Raw genomic sequence first — 16,223 nt, 5'->3', positions numbered from 1 at the left:
ATCACCACTTCTTTAATAATTAAAGTTATAGGACATGACAAATCAAGCTAGCATGCCTCTTGCCCCTCCTCAGTCTAATCTCATTTTAATTTGACAAAAAAGTAATGTCCTTCTCTGTCTAGTCCACTATCCAGCAGAACAGAACTAAAACATGAGTCCTATGGGTAGTTTCAAATTTTTGAGTAGCCACAATAAAAAAGAAATAGGTAAAATTAATTTTTAAAATGTGCTATTTAGGGGCGCCTGGGTGGCTCAGTCGTTGAGCGTCTGCCTTCGGCTAAGGTCATGATCCCAGGGTCCTGGGATCGAGCCCCGCATCAGGCTCCCTGCTCGGCGGGAAAACTGCTTCTCCCTCTCCCATTCCCCCTGCTTGTTATCCCTCTCTCGCTGTGTCTCTCTTTCTGTCAAATAAATAAATAAAATCTTTAAAAAAAAAAAAATGTGCTATTTACTTCAAAACATTCAACATGTAATCAATGTTAGAAATTACTGATATATTCTACTATTTGTGAATTGTGTGAATTCTGGTGTGTATTTTACAATCACAGCACATCTCAATTCGGACCAGCCATGTTTCTACTGCTCAGTAGCCATGTGCGTAATGGAAAGCATAGATCTAGACCAAGAGTCAGCAAACCTTCAGTAAAGGGCCTGATAATAAATATTTTAAGCTTTACAAACTACATATACAGTCTGTCACATGTTTTTTTTAACCATTCTTCAAAAATATAAAAACAGTTTACACAGCAATGTGATCACACTTAAATGCTACTGAACTGTACATTTAAAGATGTTAAAATGGTGAATTTTTAAAATATCAAATTACCATGTTGTAAACCTGAAATATAATACTGTATATCAATTATAATCCAATAAATAAATAGATAGATAATAAAAATCTGAAGGCGTTTGCACTGGGAGACAAAAATAAAACAGGTGAATTTTATGTTATATATATTAGATCACAGTAAAAAATTTTACATATATCAATGCCATTCTTAACTCATGACCCCTACAAAAACAAGCCATGGGCCAGATTTGGACTATAAGGATTGTCCAGCCCCTGCTCTAGACAAATCAACAGAACTACCTAACAAGAAAGAAAGTAGATAACTTGTGTGCACACATATATATTTCATGTGATAATATTACTGCCAATAATCCAGATTTAAAGCTCGTCTTTTAAGGATTATAAACAAAGTACAAAACATAGTGAAAACAGGAAAAATATCTAATATATACTATAAGTAGATTTTGAAATTAAAGAGACACACAAGCAGGTACCCCATGATAGAAAAGACTATCATACATATTGTTTGTAAACATGAAATAAGAGGAACCCAGGACGCCTGGGTGGCTCAGTCAGTTAAGTGTCTGCCTTCAGCTCAGGTCATGATCCTGGAGTCCTGGGATCGAGCCCCGCATCAGGCTGCTTGCTCAGCGGGGAGCCTGCTTCTCCCTCTGCCTGCCATTCCCCCTGCTTGTGCTCTCTCTCTCTCTGACAAATAAATAAATAAAATCTTCAAAAAAGAAAGAAGAAGAACCCATATATTTATTTGCTCCTCTACCTACATGGGCCACTAATATGTTTAATATTGGAAAACTGACAGTACATTTCATTTACAGTATTCCACAATTTAAAAAACCCTTTCTATACATATTTTCTCATTTAGGCTTCAAATAAACCCTTTGAAGCAGAAAACATATACAGCTATTTAATAAAGGATGGCGAAGGGGCGCCTGGGTGGCTCAGTTAAGCATCCGACTCGGTTTCAGTTCAGGTCATGATCTCATGGTCATGGGATTGAGCCCCATGTCAGGGTCCATGCTCAGCGGGGAATGTGCTTGAGATTCTCTCTCTCCCTCTGCCCCTCCCCCTGCTCGAACATTCTCTCTCTCTCTCTCTCTCTCTAATAAATAAAAAAAAAAAATCTTTAAAAAAAAAAGATGGCATATATTACTATCAACTATGCACCTTATTCAAGCAGTAAAGGATAAAGACAGATCTAAAACTAAGTCTTCCAACTTCTATCCCTGTGCTCTTTCTACTTCTCAGTACAGTTTTTCTAATACAACTTTCTTCCCTTCTCAATCCATTCAGTGAACCAAAAGATCAGTAAATATATTTAGAGGAAAAGTATAAAAAATGAAAACTGCAATCTACAGAAGCTACATATCTCTCAAGAGCATAAAACACTGCCAATACTATTCATTCACTCATTCAAATCATTCACTATCTACTAGTATAAGGTCTTGCTGATTACCACTGATATAAAGGTACAAAAGACAGACTTGCTCTCTAATACTGTGAAGCTTACAATATAGTAGGAAATACAGAAGCAAAATAATTAGAAGGTAAAAAGTAACTTCTGATAATGAAAAGTGCTATGACAGAAATAGTGTGCTGTAATAGAAGGAGACATCTCATTTCTAAAAGTATGATTTTACTGAAATGTTAAGACATATAATTATTAAATATTCTATTAAACAAAATGATTTCACCTGTTTCTGAGACTACAGTGGTTTAATCAATTGACCTATATAACTAATACAAATTTCTCACTGTTCTATTTTTAAGAAATTCTGTATTTCTATCTATATAATTTGGCTTTACAATTAGTAAATAGTCCCTAAAACACAGTCCCTATGTTTTAGAATCTGCAAGAGATTCCTGTCAAAACTGCCACTGTTGCCCCCAGGCCTTGGCCAGGCTAATCAAAATTCCTGGGCAATACCTTTTATTGCTAACTCTATCCAGGTCTCATATTACACTCAATTTCAGAGATCCTTTGATCTAAATACTGTTGCTAGATACAATAAATAAAGAGCCAATAAACCATGGAATACGGATAATAAAAAGAGGTCCCGCACTCTATCATAACATGGCTTTAAATAAAATGGAGTGGGGCACCTGGCTGGCTCAGTTGGTAAGCATAAGACTTTTTTTTTAAGACTTATTCATTTATTTGAGAGAGAGAGAGAGAGCATGAGTGGGAGGGGTAAATGGAGAGGGAGAGAGAATCTCAAGCACGGAGCCAGAGAGGGGCTTGATCTCAGGACACCGAGTTCACAACCTCAGCAGAAACCAAGAGTCAGACACTTAACCAACTGCGCCACGTAGGCGCCCTGAGCATACGACTCTTAATCTCAAGGTCATGAGTTCAAGCTCCATGTTGGGTGTGAAGACTACCTAAAAAAATAAAAATAATAGGGGCGCCTGGGTAGCTCAGTCAGTTAAGTGTCTGCCTTCAGCTCAGGTCATGATCCCAGGGTCCTGGGATCAAGCCCCATGTCAGGCTAATGGCTCAGTGGGGAGTCTGCTTCTCCTTCTGTCCACACTCCCCCCCCACCCACTCATGCTGTCACGCTAATAAATAAATATAATCTTTTAAAAATAAATTAATTAATTAAGGAGGGCATGTGACGTAATGAGCACTGGGTATTCATATACATATATATATATGAATCACAGACCTGTACCTCGAAACCAATAATACATTATATACTAATTAAAAATAATTTTAGGGGCGCCTGGGTGGCTCAGATGGTTAAGCGTCTGCCTTCGGCTCAGGTCACGATCCCAGGATCCTGGGATGGAGCCCCACATCAGGCTCCTGGCTCGACAGGGAGCCTGCTTCTCCCTCTCCCTCTGTCTCTCCCCCTGCTCATGGTCTCTCTCTCTCTGTATCTCTGTGTCTCGAATAAATAAAATCTTTAAAAAATAATAATTTTAAAAAATAAAAACAAACAAATAAATAATAAGTAAATAAATAGAGTCTAGGGTTCATGGCTTTGAATCTGCTGTTCTAAGTCCATGAGCTCCTAGACCATTCTACAGCTCCCTGAGGCTCTTTTCACCCTATAAATCACAGAAAGTCCCTCTCACATGCTATTGGCCTTAAATCCTACTTTACAAAAGATTTTGCACTGGTCCAGAAAATTATCTCACATAAATGTTTTTCCTCACAGAATAAAGTATCCTAAGACAGAGCAGGTATTCAAATAAATACTTAAAAGGTCTCCTTTTGCTTTGGTGGAGCACGGTTTCATGAGAAATGAGATATTTCCGTTATCAACTGAGACATGTTAGCTCAAATTACTGTAGCTAATCATTTAGAGATCTGACAGTACTGAGAAGAAATGAGGAAAGGGGTATACAAATGCAAAGAAGGGAAAAAAAACAAAAGTAGGATGGTGGAATACAAATGACAAATTTTACAGACTTTGTTATTTTGCCCAAGGTTTGCCATGATCACAGCCTAGATACTATGGAGAACACAAGGTACAAAGTAAAAAATATCCAGAATACAAAACTCATTAGATCAAAACTATGCTTCACTCCCAAATCCTCAGGCCATTTATAGTATTAAGTCTGGAGATGGGTATCTTTGCTCCTCACCTTTTTCACTCCTCCACTCAGAGGTAGGTAATAAGCCTAAAACATTGTTACAATACTAAATATCTATTAATAAACCTTAAGACATTGTTACACAGTTGTTATATATCGAGGCGCCTGGGTGACTCAGTCGGTTAAGTGTTCGACTCTCGATCTCAGCTCAGGTCTTGAACTCAGGGTCATGAGTTCAAGCCCTGCACTGGACTCCACACTGGGCATGGAGCCTACTTTAAAAAAAAAAAAAAAAAAAAAAAAATACACAAACACATACACACACACACACACATCAACAACTTAACTTCTGCTAATTCTTACTACCAATAAAATAGATTCTAAACTTACTCTAATCTAAAAAATTAAATATAATTTTAACATTCTGAAAATAAGCAACGATGTTAATTTTTATTTATCGTTCAAAAATATACATTCATAAGGAGAAGGGCATGGAAGGGACACATTATCCAAACTGTCTATATCTTTAACTGTATCCATCCTTACAGAGTCATCCTTGTAGAATGAATACTCCTAGAAGCACACAAGGCAAACCTAACTTTATCATTTTATGTCTCTATACTACTTAAAATTTTATCAAGTATTAATATTAATTATTTAGATTAGTTCATTTTTAAATTCAAAATAAGATGAAAAATTAAACATATATAAAACATACTTGTTATTTAACTCTTTGCACTCACTATACAAAGCATTACTATAGGGCGCCTGGGTGGCTCAGTTGGTTAAGCGACTGCCTTCGGCTCAGGTCATGATCCTGGAGTCCCGGGATCGAGTCCCGCATCAGGCTCCCTGTTCAGCAGGGAGTCTGCTTCTCCCTCTGACCCTCCCCCCTCTCATGCTCTCTCTATCTCATTCTCTCTCTCAAATAAATAAATAAAATTTAAAAAAAAAAAAAAAAAAAGCATTACTATAACTGCTTTTTTTTTTTTAAGTAGGTTCCACACTCAGTGTGGAGCCCAATGCAGTGCTTGAACTCATGACCCTGAGATCAAGACTGAGCTGAAATCAAGAGTCAGATGCTCAACTGACTGAGCCAGTATATTGGAGCCCAGGCACCCCAATATAACTGCTTTATAACCAAAAGAATAAAATCAACACCACAATGATGGTAATGGTTACTTCTAGGTGATAAAATCACTCTTTAATTTTATTTTCTTCTTTTCGTTTATGTTATTTTCTGAACTTTGTTTCATTAACCTGTGTTACCTATGAAATACCCCCCCAAAAAAAGCTAGAAAATGCTAAGTTGAAAGGAAAGATGATTTCCAACAAAGACAAATGAAAGAAAATATTTTTATATATTCTCTATTAAAAAAACAAAATGTAATTACTAAAAAGCATATCATATTGAAACAGTATCATTATATTCACCTAATATTAAAATCAAGTTCTATCTGCCCCACTCCATATCTTCATATGTATCTTTTAAGGTCACCACAAGCAAAATGCTGATGAAGATAACATAATACAAAAGGTGTAACTGCCACTTTGACATTCAAAGCCTCCTCATAAAAATTAAGTGCAACCTATATCATCTTCAAAATAGCATTTAAAAAACTAAAATGTGAAAATAGCTTCTCAAAGAAATATCTGCATTCCAATTTTTATTGCAGCATTATTCACAATAGCCAAGATATGAAAACAACCTAAAAGACCAACAGATGAATAAAGAAGTGCTATATAAATACAATGGAATATTACTCACCCATGAGAAAGAAGGAAATTCTGCCATTTACAACAACACAGATGGAACTTGAGGACTTTATGCTAAGTGAAATAAGTCAGTCAGAGGAAGACAAATACTATATGTTATCACTTACATATGGAATCTTAAAAAAAAACCAAACTGACAGAAACAGAGACTAGAACAGTGGTCACCAGGGGCTAAGAAGGTAGAGGAAATGGGGAGAAATTGGTCAAAGGGTACAAACTTCCAGTTACAAAACAAGTAAGTTCCAGGGATCTAATGTACATCATAGTGGTTATAGTAAATACCATACCATATACTTGAAAGTTGCTAAGACAACAGATCTTAAATATTCTCACCACAAAAAAGAAATGGTCATTATGTGAAGTGACGGTGGTGTTAGCTAACAGTAATCATCTTGCAATATGTAAGTGTATCAAATCAACATGTTGTATACCTTAAACTTCCATAATGTTATATGTCAATTATATCTCAATAAAGCTGGGGAAAAAAACTAACTATACAAATGCTATATTAATTATTCTGAAACATTTTCATTATCATGAAAAAAATTAATAGGAAAAAACTAATATTAATATCTGTTAAAATAATTACTTCAACTATTAGAACATTTGCCGAATAAAAAAATACATATGGCAAAGCTATGAAAATATGATTACAAAAGAGAAAGAAAAAGTTAAATGTTGAGGAAATATTAAATTTATACTAATAAATATTTAAAAGTGTAGGAATATGAAACCTGAAGTTAAGCTTTGTTGTAAGAATACAACACCCTTAAGAGTATATAAAATTACAAAAAGTATTAGCAAAGATTAAGAGAAAAACTATTCAAAGGAACAAAATATTTGAAGGAACAAAATATCAGGGAGACTTGGTAATTTTTAGATTATAAACTAACAACACATCTGTTAGTTTCAGAAGTGCTCAACAACCACTAAACACAAGGTGGTGGGCAGCAGACATACCAAAAAGCACAATATTATCAAGAGAAAACACTTTCAAACTTAAATTTGGTATAGACTTATGTCAAACTAACAGAACTCTGGGGGGCACCCAGCTGGCTCAGTAGGTGGAGCATGCAACTCTTGATCTCAGGGTTTTGAGCTGGAGCCCCAATTGGCTGCAGAGATTACTGAAAAATAAAATCTTTAAAAAAACCAAAACAAAAAGAAAAAAAAGAACTCTGAAACCAAAAATTTAGCAGAATGAGAGAAACTGAATTACATAACTAAGAATACTAGCAAAACAAAAGTTATATGATATTTGAAACATGATTATTTTGCTGTTCAAGTCAGAAATTCACAGTCCCAAGAGTACAAACCTTGTCTAACAATGAAGAAGTATTCTTCAAGCATTAGAGTTATTTGTATAACTTTATTTAGAAGTCTAACTTACCGAGTACCATCTGCTTTCCAGCTTACTTTATATGGCTTCTGCTCCAAAAGTTTAATATTTTGCTTGTCCATGGAAACAGGCTGTGCTCCAGGGAATCCAGACCTTAAAGAAGAACATTTTATTACTATTACGGCTGGCATCCATACAAAGCAATACGTCTTAAACCAATCTCACATTAGTCACACATTTATCACAACATTCTCCCTATTATGAGATTAATGCCAACTGGAGTATCAGCATTCCCAAGAATGCTAACAAAACATTACCTATCATCTTCTAGACATTTCAGACTCAAGTTAGCAAGTTTCTAATTGCCACTATATACTGTAACTATTGGGCTTTTTAAATATTAATATTCATGATCTAATAGTAAAGTAGGTATGTTTACAAATCTTCTACTTCAGGAAGAAGTTTAAATCTTGCTTGCCTTAATTATCTTACATTATTCTGGACCCCATATTCCTCCATCACGACGCTGCCAACTTGGCATAACTCTACAAGGTTGGCAAATTTCTGCCCAAAAGATGCCCAGAAGTGACAAAACAGGAGAAATATAGGTCAAGATTAAAGTACACTGGCATGGGCTTAGCACAACTCTAAAATCAGTATTACTTCATCATCATTTTCATCTTTTAGTTAAAATTATTTCTGGCTAACTGATCTGTATGTACCAGTCAAAACGTTCTTTATATTAGAAATTTTTAACAAGTATCGGTCCTGTTTCATCATGTTCTAGCCTGTACTACAGTTTTCTGCCACCGACGGCAATGACCAACAGAAATGACCACGCACCAAGACCTGAGTGCAGAAGATTAGAGCAGGGAACTCTCCTGAATCCCCTCCCATGAAATGTCTGATAAATATTTTCAAGTCACAGTAGGGGGCAAAACATAATTAAAGCTGATTCTCCTAGGTTTCAGAAAACTGGATTACAGAAAAACTGGAAAATGAGGTACAGTCAAGTCTTCAAGTCTCACCTCTTCTCCCTTAGCAAAATGATATGGGCAACCCAAACATTAATCAGCAGCAGAATCAAACACACAAAACAAGTACTAGATAGTGACAAAAATAACTTTCTATTCCGTTAGGAAGACATGTTTGAGTCATTTAACTTTGACTCAGCTGTCTAGTAGTCTACTTTTTTTTGTTTTTTTGTTTTTGTTTTTTTCTAGTAGTCTAATTTTGACTCAATTGTTGGTCTTGAGAAAAATCTGATGATAAAACTCGTTTAGTATCTTTTTAAGCACTCTAGGTAAATATTCAAACTTCAAGGAGCAAAGAAGCTAAGTCAATGTTTGCATTAATGTTAAATGTTGCAGAGTACAAATAAGTTTTATTTAAAACTTGAAAATGTTTATTACCCTTCCCAGCCACAGAACTGATGACACTTCTGCTGTACCTCTCCTAACTTTGGTTGAGTTGTTACTTGAGTCACACCTTTAACAGTTACACCTTCCAGGAAAATAGCACCCTTAAGATAAAAGGAAAAGAAAAATATTTTGTTAGTGTTCAAAATCTATTTACAAAGACCAGACTGAGAGATAGATTTGCTTATTTTCACAAGTCTGCAAATATACAAAACAGAAATGGTCTGCTCCAGAAAGCTCTATAAACTCCCCCCTGGGATTGTACACTTGCTTTCCTTAATCCATCATATGCTTTTCAATGTATATATATATATAGCCCAATGTCTATATCATATTGTCAAAGCACTCCATGGACACTACTTTTTTTTTTTTTTAAGATTTTTTATTTATTTATTTGAGAGAGAGAGAGTGAGAGAGAGCATGAGAGGGGAGAGGGTCAGAGGGAGAAGCAGACTCGCCACTGAGCGGGGAGCCCGATGCGGGACTCGATCCCGGGACTCCAGGATCATGACCTGAGCTGAAGGCAGTCACTTAACCAACTGAGCCACCCAGGCGCCCGGACACTACTTATTAATAACAGCAATAATAACTTACCTACCATTTACTTAGAGCTGGGCAGAGGATCTGACATTCTACAAACATTTTCTCTAATCCTTATAACAGCTCCGAAAAGTAGATTATATTTATTTTACAAATAAGTAATTGAGACCGTATGCAGTTTATTCAGGAGGTAAAAATAGAATCTGAACCTAGGTCTACACTCCACCATTTACTAATGATTCTAACTGGAGACCGAGAGAGCTGTACCACTGATGAAGGATGGATTTTAAAGAGATAAACCCACACAATATATACCTTTGTAAACTAGAATAAGAGTATAACAATAGAGGGGCACCTGGGTGGCTCGGTCGTTAAGCGTCTGCCTTCAACTCAGGTCATGATCCCAGGGTCCTGGGATAAAGCCCCACGTCGGGCTCCCTGCTCTGCGGTAGGCCTCCTTCTCCCTCTCCCACTCCCCCTGCTTATGTTCCCTCTCTCACTGTGTCTCTCTGTCAGATAAATAAATAAAATCTTTAAAAAAAAAAAAGTATAACAGTAGACAAAATGGCTTAATTACAGTCACTGGATGTAACAAACACTATTACTCATCACTGAATTTTTAATCTAAATTTTTTAACTCAGAACTACATAAAGTGTTTTATTGTATTTCATAGCAAGCATATTTTTAAAATGTCACAGAAAAGTGAAGCAGATGGAGAATTTATGTATCAAATAAATAAAGAACACTCCTGGAAATTTTAAAGACTAAAAATACAGTCTAGATTCATGCTACAATTACTTTCAGACCCATAAAAGGGCTGGCATCAGTCTCAAGAAAAATCCATAAAACAACTCTAGCTGTTAATGTAATTAAGGAATAAAAAATATGGTCTACAAGCTGCAATGATCAACCTTCTGGCAAAGATTTGGCAACTTGAGCCACTTGGGAAGGAAAAAAAAGAACACAGTATTTGGTCCACATACGTCCCTGTCAAATCTAGAAGAGTCCTGAGTCAATCCAGCAGACACTAGTTCTACTTTTTGCCCCTAATTCTGAATCACTTTTTACAGTTATATGTCATCAACTCTGTTTTCCTTAAATAAGCATACTTTAAAGACTTCATGAGCCAAAGGATTAAGGAGTACCATTCCTTTCGCATTACACCATCACCTCTTTTTACCAACCACTGAAATTTCTGCTTTGGAACCATCCAACCATTAAATATAATAACTAAAGAAAGAGAAAAAGAACCAGGTTCACAAGATATTTTTAGTATATTTAGTAACTGAGATACTCAGATAACTGCAATATCCTTATAAAGTTATATCCTATATATACTAATTAAAAAGAGAAAGCATTCAGAGAGTTCAATATTCAGCATCTTTATTCTGAAGGTACTAATAGCATAGGATTTTTTTTTTTTTAAGCTTTACAGGAAGAAGCTTCACTCATGAGCATGTGTTTCCTGAGAGATGTTAAGAAATCAATGATAATTTCTGAAAAGCAAGGGCAACTAGCATAAATTATTCCTAAAAACATAAACACTACTTCTTTTTTTAACAAGTAATGAAAAGGACTAAAACATTGGAATATGATCAACATTCAACCAAGCACTTTCCCACAATATTACTATAGAAATATTTTAATAATTCTATGCAGCTGAACAAACTAAATATTTTTTTTAATTTAACAGAATAAATATTGAGCCTCAGTACATATTTAACAATTATTAAGTGTGTTGATAAAAGATAACTCCAACTATCTAGCAAATGCCTCTCATCCATTTATATTTCTTCTTCCTTAATCTTTCCTCCAAAGCATCCATTTCTTTTTTACTTTATCTTCCCCTACTTTCTTCTGCAATAATTATTATTAAGTAAAAAATGGTAGAAATAAGCCCATTAAAAACAGTAAGCATGATGTACTTTATACACAAATACTACTTAGTAACGTTTTTTTTAAGATTTTATTTATTTATCTCAGAGAGAGAGCACAAGCAGGGGGAGTGGCAGTCGGAGGGAGAAGCAGGTTCCCCACTGAGCAAGGAGCCCAAGGCGGGACTCGATCCCAGGACTCTGGGATCATGAACCTGAGCCAAAGGTAGACACCTAACCGACGGAGCCATCCAGGTGTCCCATCTATTTAGTAATTTTTCAACTTAATCTGCTGTTCACTGTCATTACAAGTTTCTTCTGACAAAAATATTTTATATTATTCAAAATTATATAGTAATTTCAAAAAGTATCACTAAATCTAAACAGCAATGTCTTAAGTCTGGAACTATTTTCAAATATACTATAATTGAGATTCAAAGTCACTGACATTTACTTCCACTTTTTAACAAACTACCATTTCAGTTTGTGGGAATAAAGAAATATCAAAAGTGAAAAGAAGATAACGTACACTTAAGATGAAAGAAGTGTATTTCGCTAACAGAGTCTGCCAGGCTTAAAATAGAAATTCATATGGCTACCACAAAAAGGACAAAAGGAATCAGTGATCAGTTAGAGGGAAACTGAGAAAACTGTTACAGAAGATGGGAGCAAATTATATGTAAAAGGTGTATGTGTAAAGAGAATGAGTGAGCAAGTATGTATGCTATGTTTAACAAGGATATTTTAGTAATGAAGAAAATGCATTAACAGTTTTATTCAAAGAGATGATCCCAGACATTGATTCAAAGGAGCAAGCAACATAACTGTAAGTCATACTCCTCCAAATCAATAATAGCATGTGCTCAAAAGATGAACAAAGGTGTCAGGAATGTGAGGGCCAAGTACAGGACATGTGCAACTTTTAAAAACCCAAATGGAACTATCAGAATTCACTACAAGGAGTCCATCACTTCAAATCATAGTCATATCAATATGAGTCAGGGAAGGGGAACTCTAACAAAAATAAAGTCTCAAACCAAAGTAAGTTCATTGTGGTGAGATGGAGCTACAAAAATTAGTCACTCTTGGACTGCCTCTGTTAACTATCTTCAACTCAGATGGAAATAACAGGAAAATGAAAGTTTTCCAACCATTAATTCGCCAATTACTTATATCCATACTTCTCATGCCTGTCAACCATACTGTTGACATCACCCAAAATCAAGTCTCCAGTCATCTTTCCTCTCTGATGGTCCTATCCTCACTGCTTTAGAGCCCCTTCTCTTCGGTTCATCTTATCACCAATCACCTTCCCAAAGAGTTTCAATATAAACCCTGGAATCTCTTTTTCATAAATAACCTTCCCTATTACCTCAACCTTTTTCATGAATACCCACTAAGAGCTAACTCTTCACCAAGGAGACCACTTCTCTTGTAAGTAAAAGCTACTCATTCTCCCACTGCCCAAGTCCCATGGCGGGTAGTGTAAACCATTCTCCTATATCTTCACTTGCTCTTGTGGCCTCTTTCAAAAGTTCCTCTTCCATTTCCATTTAGACTAACTCCATTCAGCTGTATCACTCAACTGTGGTAGAGGAGACATCCACTGTGGTTGGTGGCACAACAGCTCTCATTAAGAGCCGCCCTCTCATCCACAAAGATGGGACCCTAACAACCATGTTATATGACATTACAAGATAACATCCCACTCAGCCAAAGTTGATGGGAGCATAAGCAAACCACTAACTCAGTCTGAACTGACCAGATTCTCTCTTCTGGTAACTTGGAATTAGGATTCAGAGAGTCTCTGCATGTGGCTAAAATTAAAACATGTAAGCTCAGAAGATACAGGATAGTTATAAGCTCCCAAGTAAACAAGGAATAACAAAGAGCCAGTCTTGAAAGACAAAGCTAGTGAGATCTATGACACAAAAGGAGAGAAACAGAAATAGGAGAGAAAAGCAAAGATGAGAAAATAAGAACAAAGAGCAGAAACTAGGTTCTAAATAGCTTTCCAGGTCCAGGCTCCAGTCCCTTCCTCAGATCTGGCTATATTCCTGGGTTTGAGTCCTACTCATGTGCTCACAGTAATTTCCTATTATTTAAGCTAGTGAGTTAATTTCCGTTACTTGCAACCAGAGAGTCTAAAATAGTAAAACACTCTATTCTTCACATACTGACCTCTGGTCATTTCCCCACATTCATCAAAAACAGTATTTCCCACTGTGCTAACTTCTATCATTACATTGGTAACATCAACATCCATGACACATCAAATGACTTAGGCTTCACAGTTCAGTAATCTGATTTTCAATGACCATCACCTTTGCTTAACTTGAACAACCTGCCCCATGGCCATACCATCATCATTCCATGCTGCTCCACCTTTTGATTCATCAGTTCAACTCACACTGATTGAGTACCTACAACGTTCTAAAGCCAACATGCCATTCTTTTACCCTAACCCTGCTCCCTGCTCAATTTTACCAAGACTAACAATTCCTTCACCCCTCTCTTTTCACAGGCTAACAGCCCCCATCCTGACCTTACTTCCTATTCAGCCTAGACTCTATGGTTGATTACTTCAATTATTCTCTGCCTGATATCCTCAGTACTCCTCAATCTTCTGTCCTTCCATCACGGCCATACTAAGTATACCCAACCTTGTATCAACCTACCATTAGTCTCCTCTACTCCCACACATATGCAGCTGAAATTCACTGAGGAAAAAAAATCACAATCCCAGTGCTATGGGTGAGGCTGCCCTCCAATTACTAAAGACCCATTTCTCCATCTGCTTTTGAACTCCATTCCCTTTCATTTCCGCAGACATTGCAGTATCATTTATTCCCCAACCTTTATTTTCAAGGTCAGTGATTCTACTAGCCACTTATCCACAAGCAATAAATATTCCAGAGTTCATTCCATACTAAAAAGCCTTTTCTGACTATATCTGCATCAAGCAATCACCCCTACTGTCCCTTTTTGATCATAACTAAACTACTTGAATGAATAGTTGGTACTAGTGTGCAGAAAAAAGTTAACATAGCAGGACTGCTTACAAGGTTGGCCCCTGACTGGCATGTGGGAACAAGATTCTCAGAGTGCTCTTAGTCAACTGATAAAGGTGATTCACCATGCCTAGACTATTCGTACAAACAATACAGCTTATGCTGAATAAATGCGTTCCTTCTGGGATTCTGGAAATTTTGGTACACACTATGCAGAGTGTGACCAGCCTTCAGTAAAAACTTGGGCACTGAGACTCTAATGAGCTTCTCTAGGCAGGAACATCACACATGTTGCTGCATCTTCATTGCTACTGAGAGAATGAGCTCTGTACGACCCCTCATGAGAAGAAGAGAGCATAAGGAAGCCTACATACAGAATGCACCAGACTCCACTAGTCTTTTTCCCTCATGATCCAGCTGTATCACCTTAGTACATCGCTATAATAAATCTTGGCTGTGAGTACAAGTATATGCTGAGTCCTAGTGAATCTCCAAAAGTGGGAGTGGTAGTGAGGGCCCCCAATTCTGTCCCTATTTTCTCACCTCCCATTAGCTTCTTAAAATCACTAATCTGACCTGGCCCTACTGCATTACAGAAAGTAATCCTTGTATGTGTCCCCTCTGTGACATTTCATACTGTTAAGTCATTCAAATATATCACTACCTAACTCTATAAACTATTTTTCAAATTTCTTTTGTCCTTTTGTGCTGCATCCAGGAAGAATTTCCTAGCTAAATCTTCCAACGTGATAATTTCCTCCACGGCTAACTTCATTCTGTTAGCCAACCCACCTAACTGAGTTCTTGGACTTCTTTATTATCATTTCCAAGATCTCTAATTGGTTATTTTTCATAATAGTCTGTCATTATTGTATGGCTTGATATCTTCTCTCATCTTGCAAAGAAATATTCTGTTTGCTTTATATAAACTGTTTCCTCTGGTATTACCTAAAAAGAATGAAGTAGTTAAAAATGTACTAAGAAAAGATACCCAAGTTAAAAAATTTTTAAAAAGCTGCAGAAAAATACATTTACATTAAAAAGGGGTGGAGAGAGTATGGTCAAAATTGAATATATGTATGTAAATGCATAGAAAAATAAGTATCTAGAAGAATTGCCAAAAAGTAGAGAGCAGTTGGAGTGGGAGTGAAAAGACCTTCACTTTTTATGCTATATACTTCCAGATGTTTGTATTTTTATTTTATAAAGAAAACGATCTTTATGTCATTGTGTACACTTTTTTTTTGAAGATTTTATTTATTTATTTGACAGAGAGAGACAGCGAGAGAGAGAACACAAGCAGGGGGAGTGGGAGAGGGAGAAGCAGGCTTCCCGCTGAGCAGGGAGCCCGATGTGGGGCTCGATCCCAGGACCCTGGGATCATGACCTGAGCTGAAGGCAGACGCTTAACAACTGAGCTACCCAGGAGCCCCATTTGTGTACACTTTTAAATTAGGTAGGTAAATGGGAAGAAATTCTTCTAAGATGACAAAATGCCAGTAGTAAAACAAAAGTTGAAGAATTATAAGTTGTTTCTTGTGTTTTCAAATTTTCTTTAATGTAAGTATACTACTTTTATTTATAAGTAAAAAATATATTTAACAATTTTAGAATTTACAAGTTATGATTTGAAAAGAGGAAAAAAATACCTAACCACTTTGAAATCAAACCTACCTGCTTTCTCCAAAACAGAAGGAAAGATTTCTGCTTTTGGCAATGGCAGGCTAGCTTATTGAGATCAATTCTGCAGCCATGAGAAAAAGTTAGACAAAATGTTAAACGCACCTGTTTGAAGACACTGGAGAAGTAGAAAGGCAGTAAAGGCTTGAAGGGCCAAGAACTCAGAAGGAAAGGAACCCAGAGAGGTGAGCTACACATCTGGTATAGATTTTCCTCTACAGGCACTGTTTCCAAAA

General features: G+C 36.4%; 1 protein-coding gene across 3 annotated transcripts in view; it reads right to left on the bottom strand.

Moving 5' to 3' along the window:
- RNGTT (RNA guanylyltransferase and 5'-phosphatase) overlaps positions 1–16,223 on the bottom strand; it is a 326,132-nt gene that overhangs the window by 279,386 nt on the left and 30,523 nt on the right. For all 3 annotated transcript variants that reach the window (XR_004300164.1, XM_032409299.1, XM_032409300.1), the window contains exons 7-8: positions 8,876–8,985; positions 7,515–7,616 (exon numbers count right to left, since the gene is read on the bottom strand). Coding sequence is in view for 2 of the 3 variants with exons in the window: in XM_032409299.1 (XP_032265190.1) it covers positions 7,515–7,616; positions 8,876–8,985 (212 nt within the window). In the remaining variant the exon portion in view is untranslated. The remainder of the gene's footprint in view (positions 1–7,514; positions 7,617–8,875; positions 8,986–16,223) is intronic.

The sequence above is a fragment of the Phoca vitulina genome, unplaced genomic scaffold, assembly GCF_004348235.1.
Source record: "Phoca vitulina isolate PV1807 unplaced genomic scaffold, GSC_HSeal_1.0 scaffold11, whole genome shotgun sequence".
NCBI lineage: Eukaryota > Metazoa > Chordata > Mammalia > Carnivora > Phocidae > Phoca > Phoca vitulina.
This window is presented reverse-complemented; position numbering and strand designations above follow the sequence as displayed.